Source organism: Chrysoperla carnea, chromosome 3, assembly GCF_905475395.1.
Source record: "Chrysoperla carnea chromosome 3, inChrCarn1.1, whole genome shotgun sequence".
NCBI lineage: Eukaryota > Metazoa > Arthropoda > Insecta > Neuroptera > Chrysopidae > Chrysoperla > Chrysoperla carnea.
The window spans coordinates 62805661-62833283 of record NC_058339.1 but is presented as its reverse complement, the minus strand read 5'-3'; the positions used below and the strand labels follow the sequence as shown (position 1 = coordinate 62833283).

The following is a 27623-nucleotide window of genomic DNA, read 5'->3' as shown; positions in this document are numbered from 1 at the left end:
TCTGTGTTATAAGATTAGAACTCTGACGTGTTATTTTGTGGTTCGAGTTTATTGCAATTTTATTTATTAACAAGAACAAATTAAAAAGTTTTTGGAATTATTTTATCAAGGTCAAGTTCTTTAATTTATTTTTCATCTGTTGTTTTAGATCATTAAACCTGAAATTTTCCCACATTTGATAGACCAAGTAATAAAAATTTATATAAAAATTTTCCAAAACATATGATTTACTATTGCAAAATCAATCTCTTCAAATTCGCACATTTTTGGCAAAATTTATTTTGCGATAATGTTGAATTATTCTTTTTCTGCGTTCGTGTCCCAAAGTCACATTCTTGTTATTCATTTCTTTGATGTTATGTTCAGGCATGACTTAAACATTCCGCGAAGGTTTTCTGAGTGTCGGCTCTAAAATATGATTACCATCTCTCCTCAAATTTAATTTCTGTCGTCGTTCTTGAAAATTTATTTAAATCTATTTTTTAAATAAAACTAAATGATATGTATTATCTACAAGAAATACAAATTATGTACTTTGGCCAATATGGTACGAGATCTGTCAACTTATTCGAGAGTTTATTTTAGGATGCCTGAATTTCGGATATTTCTTTCCTTAAATAAAATTAGAAAAAGGTGAAGAAGGTCTTGCATCTAAAAGCAGCTGCGTTTATTAACGATGGGTAAAGAAACCGTATTTCTAGCTGCCAGAATTACAATCTGAATTATAAAACTAAATCATGTTTTTTAATTATTAATATCTGGTGCGGTATTAGCACCGATAAAAATGTCTGGAAATTATTATTTATATTAAAAAGGACGGGTAAAGTAACTTGATAAAAAGGGCATGAAAAATAATTTCATAAAAATTGTCTTAAAATGATTTTAAATTAAGCAATTTTAACAACTTTTTTCGGTAATGCACATCATTCCTACTTAATTTCAAACACAAAATGAATATCCAAAATCCAGCCGTCTTGAAATCAGTGCATAGTCATTGAAGGGAAAATAAAAACGATGCCAGCGCTTCCAGTGAAAAATTTTGGCAATAAAGGAGGCTGTTATGACTAATTTGCAATTCTTTACATGTTAATGTTATAGAAAATGTCAAATTAAAATTATTGAAAACACTAATTAATTAAACTTAATGCATTAAAAATTGTGAAAATATAAAATCAAATTGCAAAAATATTATTTTTCAAATGTAAATTATCATAATTATTTATTTAAATTTTTGAGACAATTATATTAAATTTCCAATGTAAGTCATAAATGCAATCCATACAATTCTATAAGTAAAGTAATGTATCGTTACCATGGAAACGCCTCCAATAAAGCTCACGCACGGTGCGAATACTACAAAGATTAACTGAGGTTAAAGAAACTATTTACACCATTTCATCATTCATGTATTTTATTTCAATGTTGATACAATCCTTCAGGACACATTTTGTAATTCATTTAAAGAAGACTAATAATTATAACGTCTTTATTATGAGAAAAAAAAATTAATAAAGAAAATGCTTAACTTACTTACTGTATTACTGTGAAAATTATGTTAAACACAAATAAACTACAATACCTAACACTGTAAAATTTTAAAACTATCTACCCATTGTGTATATAAATATATTAGCAAAGAAACAGTAAAACTAATTAAAGAAAAAATGTTCTTGTTAGAAAAAAAATAACTTGATAAGGTTTTTAACATGATATTTTTTTAATTATGAAACAAATTTAAAAGGAAAAAACACAAAAGAAAATGATAAAAATATTATGTGAAATACTCACACAGCGTCTATATACAGACACAATTAACTGCTTGTTTATCAATTGAAGATCACGAAAATCATAATATTGACCTTTTGTGGTCCAAAATTAAAATAAAGAATTTGTTAAAGGCTGTAAAGCGATGAGATGTCCCAAAAATACTACAGGTAATATAGAAACTCATTACTCTTGTCCATAATGCACTAAATTACAGGAGTTATTTTATTATTTAAATAGGTTCAGTATCAAGTACTATTTAAATAAAAATAAAAAAACAACTCCTATAATTTAATGCAGAAAAAAATTCTATGTAGTCTGAGGTATTTGACCACCCATTTCATTCTTTGTATTAAAATTTGTAGTTTTACTCTTGATAAATATTGATATTTCTATTGCAACGTAATCACCTTCAGTAGCTAATTTAATCGTATAAATAAGTCCTAATTTTTGGAATCTATTTCAAAAATAGATGTATATATGGGATCTTTTTATTATTTATTAGTTTGCGGGTATATTTTACATAATATGATATGATTTTCGAAACGAGAGGCGCTAAAAAAGTATTGTGCCCCGACGCGAGTTATTTTGCTACGCCACTGGTCTACTATCTCCGAATTTACCCCGAATAAAATTGAAATTTGCTTTATATATACAATTAGGTATCCTGCTATGGGCGTAAAGAGTAATGAAACAAAATCGGCATGATGTTTTTTAATTAGAGTATTTGGGAATGGGTGAAAAAAAATTCTTTTTGACTTCTATGTCTTATGAGAAACCCAAAAATGATTTACAAAAATGCCAGATGATTTCAGTGTGTTAAATAGGTACTTTAATTCGTGCATATAGAGGTAAAATTTGTATACATAAAGATTCAATGTTGGTTCTTGCATCTTTTAAAAAACATATACAAATATTAATATATGCATAAAGAATATTAGAAAAAGAAACCTTGTTTTCTTGTTTATTTTTAATAAATTTATGTTATAAATAGAAAAGAATAGAACGAACTATTTGGCCATTTTAAATTTTTCAACAGGAAAGACAAAAGAATTATACCAAGAGAGTAATATTACAACAAGAACATATAAGCACAGGATGGAAAATAACGTATTACCTTTGTCTCTTGATAATATTTTTGTTTATATTCACAGGATGATACAAAATTTGTGCTTTTACCATAATAAATCCAATAAAATCGTTCATATCAGACGAACCTTAAGTGAAGAGACTGCGAAACCTCTCCTTAACATTGGTGCTTTGAGTGAAAAACTTTCCTTGCTCTGTCAATAACGAAGATATTCGATATTTTGCTAGCGAAACAAATTTTTTTTCCAAATTTTTTCAAGACGATTGTAGTGGAAAAGTGTCTCTCTATCAAATTCAGGTTGGTCGTACATTTTTTGGGCAACAAGGAAAAAACTTCGTTTGGAAGTACTCCTTCAGACTTGCCTCTTTGTTGAGTGACGAACCGTGCTAACGTTATTGTCGGAGAGTCGATTAGTTTCTTAGTTAAATAGGAAATAGAAGAAGATATTCATCAACTTCGTGCTGGCGAGTAACCAAAACCGGGTGTAAGATTTTTAATAAGGTAGCGCTCTTAATATTACCCTTGTTCAGTTCTGTCTGACTACATAAAGACTGTGACCACACAAATGACTTGTTGCAAAAAAGTCCAAAAAATGTACGGTGGCTTTACACTTAAGAACAATATAAAAAAAACTTTTCCAAAACAAATTAATATGCACTAAAAAGTAAAAAAATAACGATAATATAATGTAGTTAAAATTATTGTTATTTTTGGTGTCGGTGTCAGCGAAGGAAACAAGTCTAACAGAACAGTTTGCTACATTAGCTTGGCTGACACCGACTCCAAAAATAACAATAATTTTAACTACATTATATTATCGTTATTTTTTTACTTTTTAGTGCATATTAATTTGTTTTGGAAAATTTTTTCTTTCGTCGATTTTCTTTTTGTTAAAAGTTTTTTTTTATATTGTGATTTTTAGTGAATCTGAAGTTCACTAACTAATTTGTCACTAAAAAAATAATACTCGAAATCGGTTGGTGTGATATTGAATTATTCGTTCATTTATCGTGAATACTTAATGTAATTTAAGACTTTTATGGTTTTTTCATGGATGTGTCAGAACTGGACCACACGGAAAGCACCACGGGAAGCACAAATAGATAAAAAATCAAAATCGGTTCACCCAGTCAAAAGTTCTGGAGTAACACACATTAAAAAAAAATACAGTCAAATTGATAACCTTCTCCTTTTTTGTTTGAAGTCGGTTAAAAATGAACAATTATCATTTTTCTTGATAACATTGCATAATAAAAATTTTGAAATTGATCTCATGTACTGAAATCAAAACATTTCTAGTTTTGAAATACTTAAATAATATTATATTTCTGATAAGAAATAACCACATGTATGTTTCTTTTTTGTCCTCTTTTCATGTCTTTATTTAGAAGAAGTTAAGAAAATTTTTATATAAATTTAGACAGCATTGACAGCTTTAAAACTATTTAAATATTTCATTAGAAAATTTTATAGTTTTTCTTCATGGTACATAGAATATTCATTGAAATTGTCACAGACTATATATGTATGTACAGAGTGGGACTCGAAACAATAAAAACTAAATTATATATCACTCGGAAAATTTATAGGAAATGTAATATATTCATTTTCTTGCGAGATGTTTTTAATACGATATCTTTTGTTAAATATGTCAAATTATTATTGAATATAAACAGTGTGCATGCTAAGCAGATATTATACTGTTTAAAATAGACGCATCTCACTAAAAATTTAACGCTTAGGAAAAAACAAACTAGAGGAATAATATTGAGATTTAATTTTGTTTATTATGTAATTTGTATATACAGATATCATATACATATTACATAATGAACAAAATTAAATCTTAATGTTATTTCTTAAATAATAGCCTATAAAGATAAGTGTAATTTACAAAATTTAAAAATCCCCCGACAAATTTTTCGGGTACGTAACCCTAAACTCGCACTTGAAACATACATAAGAACACTTTTTTAATTTTTTTCGGGTGTGGAACGCTAAACTCGTACAAACACATCATAGAACACTCCCCGTTAAATTACCTTTCAAACGAAACCAAAAAAATTAAAATCGGTTTATCCGTTTGGGCGCTACGATGGCACAGAAAGACACACACACACATAGCGGTCAAACTTATAACATATTTCGGTATACTGTGTTTAGCCATGTGTACCGCCCTGCGGAATTCCCTCGGGTCGAGCTAGTTATTATTAACAGGCTTATTTTAACTTGGGTAGTAACTAACAAACACTGTAATAAAACTTGAAAACTAGCCCACATATTAATATCCGATAACAATACAATAATTTAATAATTTGATCCAATTATGCTGACCACGAATACCAGGATAGACGATCCTATCTTTATTACTTTAATAATATTGTCTTAACATATAAACTTCTTATATTTTTATTGCAATGTGTTTTTTAGTTTCTTAAACTATCATTTCTTTAGATTTGTTATTTGACGAACTTCATTAAGATCAAAGGCTAGATTATAAGTGCTCCTCGATAAAATTTGTTTTTCAGCAATCTAGATTCATTCCAGTTTTAAAGAACCCATTCTGTATACATAATATATCTATATATTTATCTCATATAATATACATAAAATTCATGAAAATGCAGCTGAAAAACATGTATAGGCTAAGAAACAAATAACAACAGAAAACTATACCCCCGTAGCATAATAACAAACACTACTACCCTTATTGACTCCTTCCACTAAAATATATTAGCAAAGATCACCGTCCGTATAACACAGTGCATGTGCTGTGTTTTTCAAAAGGTGATAGTATCTATCCCAAAGGTATAAACCATTCTTGATACATAGATGGTGTCTGGCTTTTTACTTGTAGTAACGAATTTAAGTGGGACATATTATTATGCCTTAAAAAAAAAGTTAAAATAAAGTAAACAAATAACTGGTTACTTATGAGAGTAGTTAAAAAGTTTTTTTTCTTGTTTTAACTTTTTGCTAATGTTATTATTATTTTTATCTTAATATTTGTTTCAGTATTTTAAGAATAAAATTTTCACAATTATGAAAGGCGGAAATATTTTTTTTGAAAGTTTTAAATGCTGTTTTTTTTTTATTATATAAACAGATTATCTCATGTAATGTTAAAAACCAATCTTAAGAATTGTTCTCACGGAGAAGAAAAACGTGGAAAATAAAGTAATAAAAATATAATTTGAGGGGATGGTTGGAATAAGTGCATAAGTTCGCAAATTTTATTTTGAGAAAAACTAATTAAGATAAAAAAGGTACTTTTACAAAAACCGATCGCAACAAAAAGAGCGTAAAGACACTTCCGTGTTTCACTTATGCTCTTCATTTCTATTAACTTGGCTCTTCAGTTTTAACGGTACATTATTTTTCTTATAAATTTTGTATGTTTAACTGTAGAGTAGGAGAACTGAGGGGAAGGGGGTATTACTAAGTAGATTCTACTACGAATGTATGGAAAAATTAATATCTTTAATTGGTAGATCAACCTTGATTAAAGTTCGTATAGATTGTGTTTGCTTTTTCTGTACTATTATGAATTTCATCATTAAAAATTTCTTATATACGTCATGGTTTGAATTTCTCAAAAAACATTACCTTTTATTTTATTTTTGAAAGCAGAGTTTTTTATAAAGAATACATTTTTTTCGAACACCTTATAATAAAAAAGTTTTTTAAAATGTTGCAAACTTAGCTAGACACCCTGTATACAATAAGATAGGTATCATATTTTGGACGTAAAGAGTAATTAATCTTGTTTGTTAAGTTAATTTTGAGAGGCTAGATATTTTTTTATTAATGTCGAATACTGTGACATTGGTTTTTTTGAAATTGAACAGGTAGCGAGCGATATTGGTTTTAAAATGAAAGAGTCAATAAATTTTCTTTTTTTTAAGATTGCAACAGTTTCGTAATTTCTTTGTCCATTTTTGAAATGCTTTGAAAAAATCGAATTTCATCATACCTATATTAGGTGCATAATGTATAAAAATTTATGACTATACAACAGCAACAACAACAAAAGTTTTAATTTAATAATCTTTATACATATTTGGATTTTAATGTAAATTTCGTATATTTTATGGAAGCATTATTTGTGAAAAATAAGGTGGTACACTGCTTCAAATTTAATTTTCACGAATACGAATAGAATTAATATAAAATTATGCATTGTAAACTGAAAAAAAATTTCTACAAAATAAAAGTCGTTATTCACTTTTCATAAATCAAACATTTTATTACACTATGTGGCATGGCAGATATTTCACAAAATGTTAATTAAAAATTTAATGATAATAAATCCAAATTTTTATAAATTTCATTTGTTCAGCTATAGGTACTAAGTGTTCCGGGTGATGTGCAAAAAAATGAAATTAGGCTAAAAAAAGCAAGAATTCGTTGTCCAAATTACAGTTATCGAAAAGCTTCTAAAGGTCTCTTCAAAATGTTATCTCAGATCCGCATTAGGAAAATTCATTAAATAATTTGCTGTGAACAGTTTCAAAAAGCCGGTGGTCTTGATCTGTAATTGTTCGTAATGTTTTACTTAGGTATTTTTTTTAAACCAAAAAAAGTTTGTGTTGTGCTTTATGAATAAATTTTGCTACTGACGATGATTGCGTTGCAATAGAAATATCGATATTTAGGGATATGTAAGTTGTATGTTTTTTAATTATATTTTCTAATAAAATTTCTTAATATGCAATTTTATTTCGAGAATCGTGATATTTATTTCAATAACTAAATTTGAAAACTATTTTCATACCATGAAAATACAGTCGTGGCTATTTCGAATGATTCCATGCTCTTTTCCGAAATACTTTGTACAAAAAACACAATTGTTTTTTCCAAAAAAATGTATGTGAGTATTATGAAGTTGAGAAAACTTCTTATATCTTCTACACATATTTATGTTGATAAAATTTGTTTTAAAAAGATTTCCATTTATTTTACGATATTACAAACATATATGAATACTTTTGCGTTACATATGTGTGAGGGAAATAATATAAGTAAAAAAGATCACTGGCGTCAATTGAATGGTGTTTTTTTATTTTATGAATTTATTATTCATTGAATTTTAGTAAGATTTTTACTTGTATAACAATATTTTTTTTTAAATAATTTTCTATACAATTGAAAGCAATTCAATTACATTCTAATATAGTTCAATATAAACAGATAACATATTTAATGACGGGTTGAAACGAAGATGGTTAGTTTCGGAATTAAAAACAGAAATGTCAATAAACTGATAAAGCATAACTAATATTTAATAAGCGATACTATTCATTAAATTGATCCTCGATCCTCCTAAATACCTATGTCATTATTCCTCCAATGCCTTGTCAACAAATATCATTGTACTAACGTCTTATAAAGATGCCAGCCCCGTAGGTGTTCGCTAGAACTGATGCAAAGGTCTCATTTCCAAACATTACTAGAAAATCAAATTCACCTTTTGCAATGAATAAAACTTTTGAAAATATAAGTTAGATTTGAAGACGTTATAGGAATATTATTATTTAATATTAGTATAGAAATATGATGTAAACGATAGGCAAGCAGGAAACTATGATCTATTAGCAGTTGGTACGCTAAAAAGAAGGTATTTATTCACTTTCTTCGAAAAGTGACTGAATCTTCACCATTGCTCAACTATTGCTATTTCTCATTTAAATTGACACTGACTTGAGTCAACCATTCTTTGAAGACCTCCCTGTTTCAAAATCTATTAATTTTTAAGCCCGTTACCTATACTTAAACCGCTTTAAACGATCCGAGTGATAGTCAGTCCTTTTTAAGTACTACAATGGACCTTATGGTTTAAGAATGCCATATTTTCCGAACAACCACTAATTAACCAAATTTACTGGTTTATTGAGATTGAAAGGCCAGTCTCATATAACCATTTTCATTTCTAAAGAATTATTCATGTAAAATACGGATTAGTTGCCTTTGGGTAAAGCTTTTTATTTGATAATTTGTAGTATTTTATTATAAATATTACCAAAAATCTATGAAAATACTCTTCTCAAATATCTTACTGTGAGTGTTACGACATAGAATGAGAGTATAGGTACATATATTCAAGAATATATTACACTTGTATACAGGGTGGACTGTTTAGAACCCACGACAGATGTGGGTTCTTCGCTAACTTTTATTAAAACCAAATTATATAACATATAAATATCATGAGTATGGCAGAATACATGCGTTAACCAATGCATCTAAGTGAGAGGTGTTATATACATGTGTTGAAGCTTCGATATGCGTTGAGATAGTTGTAAGATGCTTGGAGAGTGAGAGTTTGTTGAATAGATGAATTACAACAGATAAGCCACGATATAAGTCACCTTTGCAATCTCATATAACACCTATAATACCTCTTACTTAAATGCATTGCTTAAAGCATGTTCTCTGTCATACTCGTGATATTTATATGTCTAGATGTAAATCGAACATTCTGTATATATATTCATGAGTGACTCAAAGAGTATAGGGTAGAGGAGAAGCAGCCCATATGAGCTAATATAAAATCGTAGTATACGAGTTTCAGCGCCTCTACCGAGTAAGGCTTTTAAACTTAATAGATAGTAGTCGCCCCCGCAAAGTAGTCAAACTAAAAGTCATACCCGCAAAGGCCTACAAACTTAATAGTTGATCGCCACAGACTCCAGATGTCACTTAAAATTATATTCCTGCTTCTTCTCTACCCTATACTCTTTGGAGTGACTATGTAGAATGGCTTTAAATTTCCATCTGTGAATGCGAAATAGAACTATTGTTACATTTTAGTACACAAACGTTGTCTATGAATGGGAAATAGAACTACTGTTTAATTACAAAACACGATCGCCACCTGTGAATGGAGAATGAAATTGTTAATATTAGACAATAAGAAGAAGGGGTGGAGTTAAGGTGCGAAGTTGCATTTGTTGTATTGTATTTATGTTAGAGTAGTCATTAGAAGAAGAATGGAGTGCGGGTGAAGGAGAAATCATATTCAAGTTTAGTTGCGTTTCATTGTGATGACGTCACGTTTTTTTAATTATTGACTCTTAGTATAATTTTGTTTGGTGCTGAGCGAAAATATGTTACACTTCAGCCGCCTTGATTTTAACTTAGACTATCAGGATCATGTCAAAGTCACCTATGGCTCGTACCTGATAAGAAAGAAAAGCATACTTAAAATTAGAAAGTTGTTCTTTAAAAAAATGTAAACTTCCATTGTTCGAAATATTTTTTCTTAAATCAGGTAGATTAGGTAAAAAATTGATATTGTAAAAGTCTAGCTAAAAATAAAAGCATATAATTTTTTTAATTTTGGGAAGTAATAGAGGGAAGCTTTAACTAAAACAAATGATGCTTATGAAACACTTATATAGTTTGAAAAATTATTTTTCTTTTGAATGATTACTATCTTTTACTTTGTAGCAAAATTTCCCTATTTTTACATTAGATTTCAGCCGTAACTATTTGATTCTCGAAAAAATATTTCGAAGGCAACATGTTTTCTTTTATATCAACTTTCAAATTTAAACTTTCTAATATGAGCGAGATCGGGTTTTTAAAGTATTTTTAAATGAACCTGAGGGTAAACTTAAATTAAGTTTCTGAGAAATATCCCTTTATGAGTTCAACAATTATTATTATTTTTTAATTTGACCGCCCTTACTAGATTTTCTTACTAATCGAATAAAATGATCCACTCTGTATATGATATAAATAATATCTGATATGAAAATGGGTTATAAGACAGAATAAATGGGATGTGTGTTGAAATTTATAATACGATTATTCTTTAATACTCTTGTGCGACAAAAATATGTGAAGGAAAAGTTACATTTTCCTCATTCTCATACCTCTTACTTCCATATTGCATATATGTATTATATTAAAATAAGTTTTTTGGCAATATCCATTCCACATAATATATACCTACCACTACCACCTTCATATCAAAAGGTTAGTTTGTTTTTTGTCTTTCATCACCACGTTATTCTATTTTTCTCAAGGAACAAACGCATCACGTTCAAGAAGGCGTTCGTTCGTTCATATTGTTGTCTTCTCTGTTATATATCATAACATTTGCGTGCAGTATATCATGTGTATAGCGATTCTTGGTGCGTGGTGCGTGCCCTATGGCGGTATATGTGTGTATCAAATGAAAACTTATTACATTATTATATTTATGCAATATATATTTTGAGTTTTTCTTCTATGTGTGTATAAAAAAAATAAAAACTGTGACACTTTCACTTATAATAGTGAAATAAATGTACAGTTGTATACGTATCAATGTTTTAAACATACTTTTCATTTTTTTCATACGCTTACATTAACTCAGGCCCATAGCCAGTCTTAAATATTAGTACGGGCGCAAAGTAGCAGAAGACGGGAAGGATTATATTTAAAACAACAAATGACTCAAAGAATGATTTTATTCTTGATTTTTTCTATTCATAACTTTTTTCTTAGTGGGGACTAACAAGTCGCTAGTACGGGCATTATTCGTACATGGCTACGGGCTTGAATTAACTTTACTTGTAACTAACAAACAATGTAATAAAATCTTACAAGTAAAATTTTAACTACTTCTAATAGTCTGATTAACTTGAAAGTTTGCAAACATATCAAGGAACGAAGACAATACAATAGTTTAACAATTTTATTCTATTTAATAATATTTTATTGAAATATTGACAAAAATCTATATAGTCGTTTTAATATTTCAAAAGAAATTTTTTTGTACCTCGACCTATCGGGCCAATTTTTTTTTATGTTCATGAAAATTCATAGGTCAAAATCTACATCTAACTTGGTCCCGCTAAAAAGTTTGGCCATTGCTACTGGCCAAATAGGCCAATTATTATTTCAATCCATTTCTGACATAATTTTTGAAAATTTTAAAACTTTAAAAATAATGGGCTAAACAACAAAATGGGCCTGCAAAGTATACCAGGAATTTTTAGGAGACGTTGATCACGATTCCGAATTTCGATATACAACCCACTTCCGGGGTAATCCTCTCCCTACTGGTCCAAACCAGCAACATTATGTAAATATTCGACAAATGAACCAAAAAGATATACTCGGGGATTTCTGGGATTGCTAATCACGAATCCGAAGCCAGAATTTCCATATTCTCCCCTATCCTGAGGTAATTGAATTCGGAATTCTGACTTCGGAATCGTGATCAGCGACTCCAAGAAATCCCGAGTATGAATTTTTGGTCCATTTTGTCGAATATTTTCATAACGTTGCTGTTTGGGACCAGCAGGGTCGAATTATTTCAGGAGTGGGAGTATATCGAAATTCTGGCTTCGGAATCATGATTAGCGACCCCAAAAACCGCCGAGTATAATTATTGTGTTTTACTACAGATACAGAAGTTATCTTAAATAAGTAAAGCTTAATATAATATTATTGAAAAGCTTTTTTGAACATACAAGCACTAACATTCTTTGAACATGCATGTAAATATAACGTGTAATGTGTAACGTGTACTTACACACCTTACATGTTATGTTATTATATTGAGTACGTGTATTTTAATATCTAAGCATTAGGTTTGTCTTTTTAAGTCTAATATAAAATATATCGGATGTATATATGTGTATATACATGAGTACAATATGATACACTTTACATTTACACATATAATATAAATATAAATATAATATAATATGTAAAGCGCACAGATGTTTTTATAAAACTTATTTATATTACATAAAATAAATTATATTTTATTCATTTTTATTTATGGACAACGTATGCATATATTTATAAGTTAATTTTAAAACCTTCATATCAAATAGAATAAATGGTGTGCTATATTCTTTAACACATACGTATAAATAACTATTATATATGTGTTATCAGCAGCGCATATAATCAAATATTCTATACAATCCCTAGACATTCTGTGGAATACCTTATCCCTTAAGTGTTATCCCTTTCTGATGGAACTCTCTCGTTTAAAATTTGATTTTTTTTTTTTTTGGGCTAATAATTTTTTTTTATAAAATAACTTAAGGACGTACATTCATGAGATTTGTTAATAAATAAATAAAAAAAAAAAAAAAGATAATATAGAAGTTTAAATGGTTTAGAATGGTTAAGAAAAAATATACTGTTATCGAATCAATTTCGTTGAACTTTAAGTTTAAAAGTGACAAAAAGCATGGTTATATAAAGGACTAAATAGAAAGTCAATATTTCACAAAAATAAAATCTATATACTTGAAACTTTTACCGGTTAATAGTTATTTAAAATTTAGATACTGTTTCTCTATGAGCGCACATAGCAAAACAGGTTGATAATTTAATGCCCTTAATGAGTTTTAAAATAATATTAAATTAAAAAATTGAAGAAACCTCCTATTCTTTCGAAACACTTTGAGTGCGGAATGCTCAACTCACATTTGAAACATATCTAAAACTCTTTTGATCACCTTTCAAACAAAAATTAAAAAAATAAGTACAGAACCCATCAGGTATGGAATACTAAACTTGGACTTGAAACATAGCCAAAAACAATTTCCGATCAATTTACCTTTAAAAAAATATAAATCGTCTCATCCGTTTAGGATCAAAAACATCTCTAAAATGCCACAGGCAGGCATACAAATGCGCAGGCACGTTAGGCTTATACCACCCTTCTTTTGAGTCTGAGATTAACGAGGCTACATCAGGAAAATAAATGTTTTTTCTTTATCTATTTTTGTTGAGACGGAGGGAATTGAACCCGCTACCATAGGTATCTCGCGAAAAGTAAATTTCCATAGTAATCCCAGAACTTATATGGCTAGTTGGTCAGGCTCTTGACATGAATCCAAGAGCCCTTGGTTTGATTCCTGGAGTACGCGTATTTTTTTTCAATTCCCTTTACTTAAAATGCTGCAACATCTAGTTTTGCACATCTTCTTTTGTACTTATACGTAAAAATATCGAAAATTTTAAATTTGAAACAAGCAAATGAAAACCTACAAGAAGGTCATGTGATTATCACATCAAATTTTTTCTGTTATACTAACAACGTTAAGAATTAAACTCATAAAAGTCATAAAATAATTTATAAATCTTCAAAACAAAAGTAATAAAATATCTTTCTTTTTTAATTACAGTTTTGATCGAGAACAACCATTCACATTCCAATTGGGTGTAGGTCAAGTAATCAAAGGTTGGGATCAAGGTCTTCTTGATATGTGTGTTGGTGAGAAAAGAAAGTTAACAATTCCAGCATCTCTTGGTTATGGTGATCGTGGAGCAGGAAATGTTATTCCAGGTGGTGCTACACTCGTCTTTGAAGTTGAATTATTAAATATTGGTGATACCCCACCAACAACAAATGTGTTCAAAGAAATCGATGCTGATGCTGATAATATGTTATCACGTGATGAGGTATGTAATAAATATAACATTTTAAATATTTAATTATTTCTAATTCTTGTTACTTTCTTTCTCTTTAATAATACCTTGTTTATTTATAGCAATTTGTGATTAAAATTTATTTTCAAAAAGAAAAGTTCACCAAAAAGCATACGAAAATAGTCAGATTATTTTTCGAAAACGGGTAGCCACTGCTATCTGCAAAACTTCACTTGAAAGTGTATACTTTTGGCTAGAAGTGGATATCTAAAGTTGCTATCTAAAGTGAAAAAAAGTTAATATCTTTTCGAATGAGGACTACCAACATGTCTTACATTTAAAACCTTTCTCTATCGATTAAAGGCCACTAAATAACGAATATTATGTGCTGTTAAATAACCCTGTCTCCAGAAAATTTCCTGTATGCCTGTGAAAATTCCTGTATATTTAAAATTATGTAATAACGTCGTTTCTAACGATCGTTCGAAAACATCCAGCTTATTGGACTCAATCGATACTGGCTTTTGATTTTTAAGTATTTATAAAGTTTGAAATTGCCTATTAGATTGAAAAGAGATACAAAAATCGAATTGAAGTCGATTTCCATACATTCGAGACTCGACGCACCATTAAAACTTCTAATTTCTTTCTTATCAAACTTACCTTTATCAATTTTCAAAAAGGAATAGAAATAATTTTGGAAATTTCGTTTTATTATGAGCTCAGACTCTAAAAAGTAATAATTTTCTCTAATTACAGGGGCTATTTATTGAAAACTACCCATTAATAGAACACACATAAGTAATTTATTTTTTCCTTTTTCTAATTCTTTTCTAATTACAATTTTTTGTTTTAGATAAGTGAATACTTGAAAAAACAAATGGTAAATGCAGAAGGTGTAAACGGCGCCGATGAACTTAAAGATATGTTAGCAGATCACGATAAATTAGTTGAAGAAATCTTCCAACATGAAGACAAAGATAAAAATGGTTTTATTTCTCATGAAGAGTTCTCTGGACCAAAACACGACGAATTGTAGTGTAGCCTAATTAATTTTTGAAAATAAATAAAATTTATAAATAAAATACAAAATAAAACAAAAAAAAAAGAATAATTATTTCATATAAAAAAAATATGTTATAACTAAATTTAAAATATGCCTTTTGTTACATTTATATTTAAGTTATTTTTTTATTTAAAAGAATTTTATTATAAAAGGAATAATTATATTTTGTTAAATTATTATACTTTTTAAATAGGACAATCACATTTAAAGAACAAAATACAAAATAGCTTACATTAATTTTATTCGTTGCGTGCAGAATCGAATTCAACGCCGTAGTGGAAATATTTATTAGTTTCATTTATTGGAAAATATATGATGCAATATTAGTACATAAAGAGATGGATAAAAATAAATCGTTGTGTGAAAACTCATATTGATAACAAAATGAAAAGAACTTAATATTCTCGGTCAGGGCTAAATTCGGTTTTGGACGCAACGAATAGAGACATTTATGATTAATATCTGTTTTACACTACACAAATTAATGTTCAATAATATGTTCAACAATTCCAAATAAATGAAAATGTACTGCGATTTTACTGTTTCAATAATTTTCGAAAACTTTTAATGGTGTAAAACATTTATTTGTTCGATCAAATTTTTTCTTTTTGAATGAAAATCAAAATTTTTTAAAAATCAAAATAATAAATAAGGGATAGCTGATCGACCTTTAATTGTGTCTATTTAATTATCTTAAAAATCGCATAGATATTTTCTTCCGAGAAAAAAACAGGTTGGATGAAATAAGATAAGCAACATATCAATTATTTTTCATTTTAAAACAGCTAATGAGTATTTACTTCCTACGAAAATGGACAATGCTAAAATACGACTGGAGGTGCCTCCTTTAAAACTCGAACCCTATATTTTATGTAAATTACTGTCGTTCAAACAAATTTCGTATTCGAAAAGCTCTTAACATATTGACTAAAATTTTTTTGAACGAATAGGAAGAAATACAAATACAAATTTTTAATAAGCTTATTTTATTTCACCCAATGATTATTGATTATTATGAAGTATTTTGTCTAGAAGCATAAAATATTGGCACTTTCAATAAAAAATGAGATAGCAAGTCAAGCATGTTTAAAAAGGTATTTTTGATGGAAATGTGTTTAAAGTTTTGAGCAATAGTCTACGAGCTTTACTTGCTACGTCAACAAACTATGATGCTTGCTACGTCAATTATTAAAATTTCTTCTGGAATATTTATTCGTAAAGGTCTAAACTTTATTAATTTACAAAATTGATTTTTTCAAAATTGTAGACAAAATACTCCCTTAACTAATTTTGATATTTTTAAAAACCTTATTTTCGAAAAAAAAAGTCACAAATTATATCAGTTATCTATCTTATTAGAAAATGACAGTCAGGTAGCTTTGTTTTTCATATCCAGTTTCTGTACGATTATATTTATTATGTAATTAATTAATAATATCTCATTTTATTATAATTAAATTTAGTGTATAACTATTTTTGTGGTGCTCTGTGGTACAATATCACGGATTTATATGAAAATAAACAAACAAAACATATCAATTAATTAATTATAAGAACTTTTTATATAATTGTTGAAAAAAGTAAGGATAATAATTATGTTCATTTTTAAACTCATTCCATTATGTAATAATTTAATTGAGAACATAAAATAAAATCGAATAAACAATAAAAAACAAAATTTATTTATTACAACAAATTTTACCTTAATCCTCAGTAATTCTTATTATTAAGTCTGATTCAATTTTTCTTTTAATAGAATCTTTTGAATTATGGCTTTTAATACTAAACAAAACAATATGATGAAAGTAAATGGTTTATTTTTTACGAAAAAATGAAAAAAGATCGAACAATTTTTAAAACTTGATAAACTGAAGGTCTTTCACATAAACGCATGTCATAAAGTTGTAGAAACAATCACGGCAACATCATAGAACTAGGAGAACATGATTATAACAATATTTTATATACTTTTTATATCTTAGTGAACCGCCGCCGCAGCCCAATAGACTTTTTTAGAAGAATGACTTTGTATAAGGGGAACATGATAAACAAATTAATATTTATCAATGAAAACAAAGCTCCGCGATCTTAGCACCTCATGTGCGGAATTTCGATTGACCAATTATACCATCTGAAAGGTCAGAAATTGGTCATAAAAGGTCAGTTGGTCTCATTAATTGGTCAGCATCAGAAAATTTTTTATTAAAGATTGAAAAAACTCCACCTATGCGCGATCGGGAAGCATTCGCTGATAATTGGTCAGCTAATATAAATAATTGGTCAGTTTAATTTTTTATATTCAAAAAATAATATAATTTCGAAAAAATTTTCAATTTTTTCAACATTTGTACTAGGAGAACATAAGTGGGAATTAGTAGTTCCTGATAAGGAGAAAGGTGAGTAAGTGTTTTCACCCCGAAAGTCTAAAATTTTATTTTGGCAGAAAGTTATTGGTCTGCCCACTAGAGGTCACACTCACCAAACACGGGTGTGCAGACCACTAACTTTCTGACTTACGAGGTGACAACAATTACCTTGCTATCAGGTACTACTTATTCCGTCCGTCCTTGATGTTCTCCTAGTAGAAATGTGAAAAAAATTGAAGTTTTTGAACGAAAAAAAACTAATTTTTTCATCATTTACTAGGCAAACATGCTGTGGTGGAAATTTGAAAAAAAATGAAAATAAAAATCAGATTTTGCTTAAGATTTAATGAACTTTTTTTAAATATATGTCCTCACCTAGTTTCGAACCAAGGGACTATTTATCCGAAGTCAGATACGCTAACCATTATACCATTAGGGCTCTGTTATTCGTATTAATAAATAATTATATTCATATTTTCGACTTTCTTAAATTATAACAAAAAGTAAAACTCATTTTCGGAAAATTTTGAGTAGTATTATTACAAAAAAAAATGGCAAACGAAGTTTGAAATACTTACCTATCGTGAAGTTCGAAATACTCACCTATTTTTAACTGAAATAATATTGTATAGCTACAGAGAGATGGGGAAAAATAAAATAAAAACAGGGTTTGAGTTTTCAACTTTATTTAAATGAAATCAAAATACATAAAAACTATTTACGAATTACTTGCACATAATTCCATATAATTAATTTCATCTTAAAAAAATTTTTTTGCATCAACTTTTATTTTACAAACCAAATACCACACAAAACACCGCGTTACGACAGAGACAACTTTTTTAATTTTTTTAAATATTAAATTAAACTGACCAATTATTTATATTAGCTGACCAATTATCAGCGAATGCTTCCCGATCGCGCATAGGTGGAGTTTTTTATTTTTTCTGCGAATGAGGTGCTAAACTTATTAATTGACCTTGAAAAACTTTAATCTTTAATAAAAAATTTTCTGATGCTGACCAATTAATGAGACCAACTGACCTTTTATGACTAATTTCTGACCTTTCAGATGGTATAATTGGTCAATCGAAATTCCGCACATGAGGTGCTAAGATCGCAGAGCTTGAAAACAAATCGACTTTACTTAACAATTTGTATCAGGAGAACATGGTGAACAAACTTTTAAATATTTATTAGGTTTAAAAAAATCAACTGAATAAGGCAAAATTTTGTGTATTTATATTAGGAGAACATGATTAACAAATTTATAATGCTATGTCTACTTATGAAAAAAAATTTAATAGTTAATTAACTAAACACGGAAAATGAGTAGTAAGTTCGATAGCCGAGAATCGAAATCGGATCAACTGTTTGGAACGCAACTATGCTGACCATTACACCACCATCGCTTGTTAGCATAACAATGGAAGTTACACACACATGAAAGTTTATTCAATAAACACTAAAATAAAGTAAAAAAGTGCGATGGCTGAGAATCGAACTCGGATCAACTGCTTGGAAGGCAACTATGCTGACCATTACACCACCATCGCTTGTTAGTATAACAATGGAAGTTACACACATGAAGGTTTGAACAATAAACACAAAAATAAAGCAATAAGTGCGATGGCCGAGAATCGAACTCGGATCAACTGCTTGGAAGGCAACTATGCTGACCATTACACCACCATCGCTTGTTAGCATAAAAATGGAAGTTACACACATGAAGGTTTGAACAATAAACACAAAAATAAAGCAATAAGTGCGATGGCCGAGAATCGAACTCGGATCAACTGCTTGGAAGGCAACTATGCTGACCATTACACCACCATCGCTTGTTAGCATAACAATGGAAGTTACACACACATGAAAGTTTATTCAATAAACACTAAAATAAAGTAAAAAAGTGCGATGGCCGAGAATCGAACTCGGATCAACTGCTTGGAAGGCAACTATGCTGACCATTACACCACCATCGCTTGTTAGTATAACAATGGAAGTTACACACACATGAAGGTCAATTCAATAAACACTAAAATAAAGTAAAAAGTGAGATGGTCGAGAATCGAACTCGGATCAACTGCTTGGAAGGCAACTATGCTGACCATTACACCACCATCGCTTGTTAGCATAACAATGGAAGTTACACACACATGAAAGTTTATTCAATAAACACAAAAATAAAGTAAAAAGTGCGATGGCCGAGAATCGAACTCGGATCAACTGCTTGGAAGGCAACTATGCTGGCCATTACACCACCATCGCTTCTTAGCATAACAATGGAAGTTACACACACATGAAGGTTTATTCAATAAACACAAAAATAAAGCAAAAAGTGCGATGGCCGAGAATCGAACTCGGATCAACTGCTTGGAAGGCAACTATGCTGACCATTACACCACCATCACTTGTTAGTATAACAATGGAAGTTACACACATGAAGGTTTGAACAATAAACACAAAAATAAAGCAATAAGTGCGATGGCCGAGAATCGAACTCGGATCAACTGCTTGGAAGGCAACTATGCTGACCATTACACCACCATCGCTTGTTAGCATAACAATGGAAGTTACACACACATGAAAGTTTATTCAATAAACACAAAAATAAAATAAAAAAAGCGATGGATAAGAATCGAACTCGGATCAACTGCTTGGAAGGCAACTATGCTGACCATTACACCACCATCGCTTGTTAGCATAACAATGGAAGTTACACACACATGAAAGTTTATTCAATAAACACTAAAATAAAGTAAAAAAGTGCGATGGCCGAGAATCGAACTCGGATCAACTGCTTGGAAGGCAACTATGCTGACCATTACACCACCATCGCTTGTTAGTATAACAATGGAAGTTACACACATGAAGGTTTGAACAATAAACACAAAAATAAAGCAATAAGTGCGATGGCCGAGAATCGAACTCGGATCAACTGCTTGGAAGGCAACTATGCTGACCATTACACCACCATCGCTTGTTAGCATAAAAATGGAAGTTACACACATGAAGGTTTGAACAATAAACACAAAAATAAAGCAATAAGTGCGATGGCCGAGAATCGAACTCGGATCAACTGCTTGGAAGGCAACTATGCTGACCATTACACCACCATCGCTTGTTAGCATAACAATGGAAGTTACACACACATGAAAGTTTATTCAATAAACACTAAAATAAAGTAAAAAAGTGCGATGGCCGAGAATCGAACTCGGATCAACTGCTTGGAAGGCAACTATGCTGACCATTACACCACCATCGCTTGTTAGTATAACAATGGAAGTTACACACACATGAAGGTCAATTCAATAAACACTAAAATAAAGTAAAAAGTGAGATGGTCGAGAATCGAACTCGGATCAACTGCTTGGAAGGCAACTATGCTGACCATTACACCACCATCGCTTGTTAGCATAACAATGGAAGTTACACACACATGAAAGTTTATTCAATAAACACAAAAATAAAGTAAAAAGTGCGATGGCCGAGAATCGAACTCGGATCAACTGCTTGGAAGGCAACTATGCTGGCAATTACACCACCATCGCTTCTTAGCATAACAATGGAAGTTACACACACATGAAGGTTTATTCAATAAACACAAAAATAAAGCAAAAAGTGCGATGGCCGAGAATCGAACTCGGATCAACTGCTTGGAAGGCAACTATGCTGACCATTACACCACCATCACTTGTTAGTATAACAATAGAAGTTACACACATGAAGGTTTGAACAATAAACACAAAAATAAAGCAATAAGTGCGATGGCCGAGAATCGAACTCGGATCAACTGCTTGGAAGGCAACTATGCTGACCATTACACCACCATCGCTTGTTAGAATAACAATGGAAGTTACACACACATGAAAGTTTATTCAATAAACACAAAAATAAAGTAAAAAGTGTGATGGCCGAGAATCGAACTCGGATCAACTGCTTGGAAGGCAACTATGCTGACCATTACACCACCATCGCTTGTTAGCATAACAATGGAAGTTACACACACATGAAAGTTTATTCAATAAACACAAAAATAAAATAAAAAAAGCGATGGATAAGAATCGAACTCGGATCAACTGCTTGGAAGGCAACTATGCTGACCATTACACCACCATCGCTTCTTAGCATAACAATGGAAGTTACACACACATGAAGGTTTATTCAATAAACACAAAAATAAAGCAAAAAGTGCGATGGCCGAGAATCGAACTCGGATCAACTGCTTGGAAGGCAACTATGCTGACCATTACACCACCATCGCTTGTTAGTATAACAATGGAAGTTACACACACATGAAGGTCAATTCAATAAACACTAAAATAAAGTAAAAAGTGCGACGGCCGAGAATCGAACTCGGATCAACTGCTTGGAAGGCAACTATGCTGACCATTACACCACCATCGCTTGTTAATACAAAAATGCAAGATACACGTGCCTGAATGTTTATTCAAACAAAAAGTAATAGTTTTACGTTCGAGAATCGAATAATGCATTTGCTTAATTAATTATGATTGTTTTGTATTCAACGATTCATTTAGTCAAGTATGAATCGTTTAATTGGAGTCAAAGTTAACAAAAATATTGTAAAATTTTAATTAGAATTTTTAGTGGGTAAAACTAGCCATCTGTTAACAAAACATGCAATCACTTCGATTATTACTTTACAGAACACTGGTATAAAATGTGACGATTTTTCAGGTGCACAAATTATTTTTTCCAGTTTCTGTCTGATAGATTGAATAACCAGATATTAGTGTAAAAATATTACCTCAGTTGCAAATTAATATTTTCAACTGTCTGCAAATGACTGATTTGTAGTAAAAAAAATTAGTTTTATAACTCAAATTCTCAATTAATTTCCCTTGATTGAGTAATTTATATTATTTTTGCTCTGATTTCTTAATGAAAAATAAGCATCTCTATAAAGGTAAAGAAAAATAAAACAATCAAATAACAGTAATCAAAATTTATTATTTGAAAATCACAATATTGTAGTTTTGTTTCATAAATTTAAAAAAAAATTAATATCCTTTAATGAAAGCAGCAAGATGCTTTTTGTCTTCTTCTGATAATCCATTCTTGAGTGTACGCCTCACTAAAAATAATCAAAATATATTAGGGTTTAAATAAATTTATGGAAAATAATATTAATAAAATACAAAAAAATAAATTTCACAACACAATTAGAATATTAACTCAAAAATAAAACAAACAAAAAATGAAAAAAAGATCCCTTCACAAATCAAACAGAAAATTGATTTCAATTGAAATAGTTTATTTAATAGGCAAACTCTCAACTAATGAACACTTTTTTTAGTTTGCCTATTTGACTTTGACAAAACAGACGAATACGGGAAAACAGTTTATTAACAATAATGCATTTTCAATCACCTCAGTTTTACTGATCATTTTTTTTCATCGTAAAAATCAGTTTCATTCAGATGGACTGAATTTGAGATTTAATGAAATTATTATTATTCAAGAAAAATGAAGTAATTCCAATATCGTTTTTTTACAACTCGACTTCAAAAATTTAAATTTTCCAAAATATCGCCGTTTTAATTTCTTCTACTTGATTTGTGCAGAATCCTTTCAATTAGTTTATCACAGTCCTAAATATGTAAGTTCTAACACTCAATAACAAACAAACTCACAACATCTGCAAACATACCACTTTATCTTATGAGGAATCTTTGGTGACACCATACATGCTTTCTCGTGTGCGAGAACGCTTAACTAAATTCAATTTTTTTAAATTAACTATGTGATAACTAAATAAAATACTGTAAATACTTTTTGAAAAATATAAAGACATTTTCTTATATTTTTGACTAGTAAAGATAGTTTTCTGTACATTTGATCATTATTTCGAAAAAAAAAATTACAATTCTGATATATTTTTATAATGCCTTTAAATTTTTGTATAATTAAAAATAATACTAAATATAACTTATTATTAATTTTATAGTCATTAATCATTAATTATTATCTAGATACTTTTTAAATTGGTATAAGAAAATCTTACGGAATCTGCTGATAGAAACTGGAGAACTTAGAAATTAAAATTATCTTAGGCTATGGAAATGTGCATAAAATACGTCACGGAATATTTCGACTTTTTTGAGGCTGCGTCATATTTTCTATAATGCTTTTCTAGATTTAGAAAACAACATTCGCACATATATGTACGAATTCAAAGGTAGTTGTAAGAGCTCAATGGATATTTAAAATAAATTTCTACCAAATAGGAATACTTGAAACAATTTTTCATTACAAAAGTTGGATAGCTACAAGAAAATGATAAATTTAAAGTTGTTTCAAACATTACCTGTCCAACCGGGACACTACACTAATAATTAGGATAAAAATAGTAGTTTTTAAGAAAAATACTTTGATAAAAATCGGAGTGTGGAAAGTTATTTTTAAATATAAATCGTAGAGATGCGTGAAAAACAAAAAATAGAGGGCTGTGGTGCTAAAAAAATGAGTTCTAGTTGAAGTCAAATCCGATGGAAAATTTAAGAGAAAACACTCACAGGAAATTCGTTTGAGGCTCAAATTGTAGCTATTAATGGTATTTTTTTTTTTACAAAAATTTTCGTCGAAAAATACAAAAAAGTTTCCGCACAATTTGCGAAAATACATAAATAGGTGCTTCGGAAAAGCCGTTGGAGATCAGTTACATAGCATCCTACAATAATTTAAGAATTTTTTTCGTTAAGGGATGCAATACAACCTCTGCAAAATGTAATGAAAATGCAAAAAAAACGGTTATTTTCAAACTATAGTGTTACACTTTGTAATTTCGTGTTTTTCTTTGCACAAAATTGATTTGCCATTAAGTCTAAAAACTAATAGTGAAAAATCGTACGAATACTATTTGAAAAAATTTTTCAACTAACAATAACTACTTTTAGAAATTGACTATAAAATTAACATTTAAAAAATATCAAATGAAAAAAACATTTAAAATCGCTCCAAAATAATTGCATGTTGATAAAATTTTAAAAAGGCATTTAATAAGCAACAATAAAAAATAATTAAACAACTAGTTAATAATAAAACAAGGCATTATGCAAAATATTAACAAAATGGTATGGCTTAAAAAAAATAATACTTTAACTTTTGAATTATTTATTTTTTTTTGAAAAATAATGGTCCTTATAATAGGCAGTTTATTTTTTGCGATTCAGTTAAAATTTATTTCCGAATTGTGTGGGTACTACCTCCAGAAATACGATTCATATTGTTCTAGAATAATCAAATATTTACTTAATTGATTTGATTGAAAAATGAGCTGTTAAAAATGTTTTTTCATTGCATTTTATTATGAGAAAATAATATTGAAATTTGATAATTTAATAAGATAAATGCGGCCTAGGCGATATCAAACAAAAATGGTAAGTATATTTAGCCGCTTCGGGCAATAGTAATATTCACCGTTCTTTATACTAACACCATAAAAGCTATGAGCTTGTTATTCCACATGAATTGAAGAATATTCATTATTCATAAACGTTAGTCGAAGTCTACGGGAACTTCGGAACAAGATACGAAAGTTAATAAGTATAGAAATTAAAAATTTCGAGATGACTTTGATGACTCATAATTGAATTGCTTAGACCCAAGATTAATATCCCAATACTAGTTTCTCATAAAATGTGTTACAAAGTGATTAAAAATTTTGATGAATACTCACTTGACTTTCTGTCTACATTTCTAGTTCGTTTTCGTTCACGAGGCATTGTTCTAGTTGTTGGTGCTTTTGTAGCAGTTTTAACAAGACTTTCAAGTATTTCATCATCGGCATCTGTTAAGTCACCAACACCATTTAAAGCTATTTTAGCACTAAGACGACTTGGTTGTTCTTTACGTCGTCTCCATGGCAATGTACCACCACCTTCAATGTCTGAGATATCACTTGTACCTAATACATGCCTGAGTTCTGCATCTGCTCTTTCTTCTTTTGAACTAAATTTACCAACCTATAATAAAAATAGATAATTTATTAAATCGTCAAAAGTTTTGTATTAGGATTTTCAAAATAATGCAAGCTTTTTAATTTTGAATTCGAATTTACGAAATCGAAATTGAAAAATAGATAATTTATAAGAAGGGTATTCCGAATGAAGAAACGAAAAAACACTAATACTTACTTCTGTAATCATTTTTCCTCTAGTCTTATTTCTCTCTCGATGATTTGCCTTCTTTTCGAGTTGCTGTAGAACACGCTCTCTAGTTGTACGATATTCTAATGCAAATTCAGATACAATACGACAAAAATCATTTGGTTTAGTATCAGCTACTTGATGTAAAGGAACTCCAATCCATAATAAAAATTTACGATAACGATTTAATACTCTACGGTGTATTATACTTAATAATATTATACGTTCGGCACAATCGGCAAGAAAATCAGACATTTTTACTTTTAATGTTGTACCATCATGTTTTGCAATTAATTTTAAATGATCCCATGATGCTTTACAATCAGTCTCCAAACGTTGTATATTGTGCCGTAATTCATCAAAATCAACTTTTGATACACGTGTAATGGCACCAATCTATAAAAAAACATTTATTCGTTTCAAAAAAAAAAAAAAATTAAAAAAATCTTAACATAGCCATCCGAATTTAGCATCAATACGATTTAGACTTAGAACCTAGAGATCAAGGAGATGAACTATACGACTATGTCGGTGTAAAAAATCAGAGTTTACGCTTAGTTTCGCTTGCCTGTAATTAGTTTCATTTGTTATTTTAGCATGACTTACGCCAAAATAACACATGCAAATTACAGATATATGAACTGGTTGGTATAGAGCGGGAATCCAATTTTCAATTAAATCCACAAGCCATTATTGAGACGTCTTAAAATACACCAAATTCAGTGCAATTTTCGCATCTTTTAAGCTAAAATTTTGTCATTAAGAAAATTGACGGTAAGAAAATTGTCATTAAGAAAATTGACAAATATCAGTATTAAACAGGATTTTCATAAAGTTATTTCTCAAGTCACTGACATAAAACCTGGCATACCATGGCTTTGACTAGTACAAGAAGAATAAAAAACTTACTTCAGAATATAAGTCAGTAGATTCAGGAAACTTTTCCATAACCATGTGACATAAATGATGTAACAATGAATGTTTGTGTACAGTGTCTTTAACTTCAGGTACTTTTGCTAAATAATCAATTTGAAAACCTTTAACATCTGAACCATTTAAAAAGATTCCAATTGATAATAATGTACTTAATATGCCCCTAAATGTTTTATTTATTTTAAGTAGTTCAGTGCCTTGTTTGAGATCCATTAATGGTTCAGCAATTTCACGTTCACTACATTCAAAATCTAATTTGAATGCCCATAATTTCAATCGTGCTGGTAATTCCGATATTGATGCTAATGTTAATAAAAATTGCTCAGCACTGCCTAATGGTAGATCAGGATTTGCTGCTTGTGCATCTTGTATCCGTGTACGTTCCTCTTCGGTTGGTAACATTGTTAATAATTTTTCAATACCTTCACGGTTCATTATTGTTGCATCCATTTTTAAAATAGCCGTTTTTATTGTACGTGGGGGTGGTAATTTTGTCATACCAATATTTATGGCATTTGAACGTTTATGATCTAATACGATTATTTCTTTATTTTTATTTAGTTCTTGCTGTTTCTGTAAAATTTTTTTAATTTTAATATTTCAGGAAAAATATAAACATAAAGTTATCAAAGATGGAAACAAATTTTTAATAGATTGGCACTTTTTTTAAGATATCGAAGTCCGCATCTGTACAATGTTTATAATAAATGTATATACTTGAACTGTTGAATGATAATCGTAGAGTTTGACTTTTTTAAAGTCAAATATCTTAAATCGCCAAAATTAATTTCGCATATCATTTTCAATACAAAGTGTCTATAATGCATCCTGAGAGTTCGGAGTATATG

The 27623-nt window shown here is 29.5% G+C and overlaps 2 protein-coding genes and 16 non-coding genes across 23 annotated transcripts in view; 1 reads left to right on the top strand and 17 right to left on the bottom strand.

Annotated features, from left to right (window-relative positions):
• LOC123294460 (FK506-binding protein 2) overlaps positions 1-15338 on the top strand; it is a 125202-nt gene extending 109864 nt beyond the window's left edge. Inside the window, exons 2-3 of the mRNA XM_044875493.1 lie at positions 13996-14272; positions 15096-15338. Of these exons, the coding sequence (XP_044731428.1) occupies positions 13996-14272; positions 15096-15278 (460 nt within the window). The 3' untranslated portion in view covers positions 15279-15338. The remainder of the gene's footprint in view (positions 1-13995; positions 14273-15095) is intronic.
• A 3817-nt stretch (positions 15339-19155) lies between these two features.
• Trnag-ucc lies at positions 19156-19227 on the bottom strand. Its single transcript has one exon. It is a non-coding gene; the product is annotated as a tRNA-Gly (tRNA).
• Positions 19228-19296: 69 nt separating this feature from the next.
• Trnag-ucc lies at positions 19297-19368 on the bottom strand. Its single transcript has one exon. It is a non-coding gene; the product is annotated as a tRNA-Gly (tRNA).
• A 69-nt stretch (positions 19369-19437) lies between these two features.
• On the bottom strand, positions 19438-19509 carry Trnag-ucc. The gene has a single exon. It is a non-coding gene; the product is annotated as a tRNA-Gly (tRNA).
• A 72-nt stretch (positions 19510-19581) lies between these two features.
• Trnag-ucc lies at positions 19582-19653 on the bottom strand. Its single transcript has one exon. It is a non-coding gene; the product is annotated as a tRNA-Gly (tRNA).
• Positions 19654-19867: 214 nt separating this feature from the next.
• On the bottom strand, positions 19868-19939 carry Trnag-ucc. Its single transcript has one exon. It is a non-coding gene; the product is annotated as a tRNA-Gly (tRNA).
• A 71-nt stretch (positions 19940-20010) lies between these two features.
• On the bottom strand, positions 20011-20082 carry Trnag-ucc. Its single transcript has one exon. It is a non-coding gene; the product is annotated as a tRNA-Gly (tRNA).
• A 69-nt stretch (positions 20083-20151) lies between these two features.
• On the bottom strand, positions 20152-20223 carry Trnag-ucc. The gene has a single exon. It is a non-coding gene; the product is annotated as a tRNA-Gly (tRNA).
• A 215-nt stretch (positions 20224-20438) lies between these two features.
• On the bottom strand, positions 20439-20510 carry Trnag-ucc. The gene has a single exon. It is a non-coding gene; the product is annotated as a tRNA-Gly (tRNA).
• A 69-nt stretch (positions 20511-20579) lies between these two features.
• On the bottom strand, positions 20580-20651 carry Trnag-ucc. Its single transcript has one exon. It is a non-coding gene; the product is annotated as a tRNA-Gly (tRNA).
• Positions 20652-20720: 69 nt separating this feature from the next.
• On the bottom strand, positions 20721-20792 carry Trnag-ucc. Its single transcript has one exon. It is a non-coding gene; the product is annotated as a tRNA-Gly (tRNA).
• Positions 20793-20864: 72 nt separating this feature from the next.
• On the bottom strand, positions 20865-20936 carry Trnag-ucc. The gene has a single exon. It is a non-coding gene; the product is annotated as a tRNA-Gly (tRNA).
• A 357-nt stretch (positions 20937-21293) lies between these two features.
• Positions 21294-21365, bottom strand: Trnag-ucc. The gene has a single exon. It is a non-coding gene; the product is annotated as a tRNA-Gly (tRNA).
• A 69-nt stretch (positions 21366-21434) lies between these two features.
• Positions 21435-21506, bottom strand: Trnag-ucc. The gene has a single exon. It is a non-coding gene; the product is annotated as a tRNA-Gly (tRNA).
• A 71-nt stretch (positions 21507-21577) lies between these two features.
• On the bottom strand, positions 21578-21649 carry Trnag-ucc. Its single transcript has one exon. It is a non-coding gene; the product is annotated as a tRNA-Gly (tRNA).
• A 214-nt stretch (positions 21650-21863) lies between these two features.
• Trnag-ucc lies at positions 21864-21935 on the bottom strand. Its single transcript has one exon. It is a non-coding gene; the product is annotated as a tRNA-Gly (tRNA).
• Positions 21936-22006: 71 nt separating this feature from the next.
• On the bottom strand, positions 22007-22078 carry Trnag-ucc. The gene has a single exon. It is a non-coding gene; the product is annotated as a tRNA-Gly (tRNA).
• A 586-nt stretch (positions 22079-22664) lies between these two features.
• The window catches only part of LOC123296690 (FH1/FH2 domain-containing protein 3), a 129420-nt gene continuing 124461 nt past the window's right edge, over positions 22665-27623 (bottom strand). For 2 of the 6 annotated variants that reach the window (XM_044878275.1, XM_044878279.1), the window contains 5 exons: positions 26752-27348; positions 25831-26238; positions 25374-25659; positions 23346-23410; positions 22702-22769 (listed from right to left, as the gene is read on the bottom strand). In XM_044878275.1, the coding sequence (XP_044734210.1) occupies positions 23355-23410; positions 25374-25659; positions 25831-26238; positions 26752-27348 (1347 nt within the window). In that variant the 3' untranslated portion in view covers positions 22702-22769; positions 23346-23354. Of the gene's footprint in view, positions 22770-23345; positions 23411-24791; positions 24926-25373; positions 25660-25830; positions 26239-26751; positions 27349-27623 lie in introns of those variants that run through there. The other 4 variants (XM_044878274.1, XM_044878278.1, XM_044878276.1 and 1 more) reach the window with 3 other exon arrangements.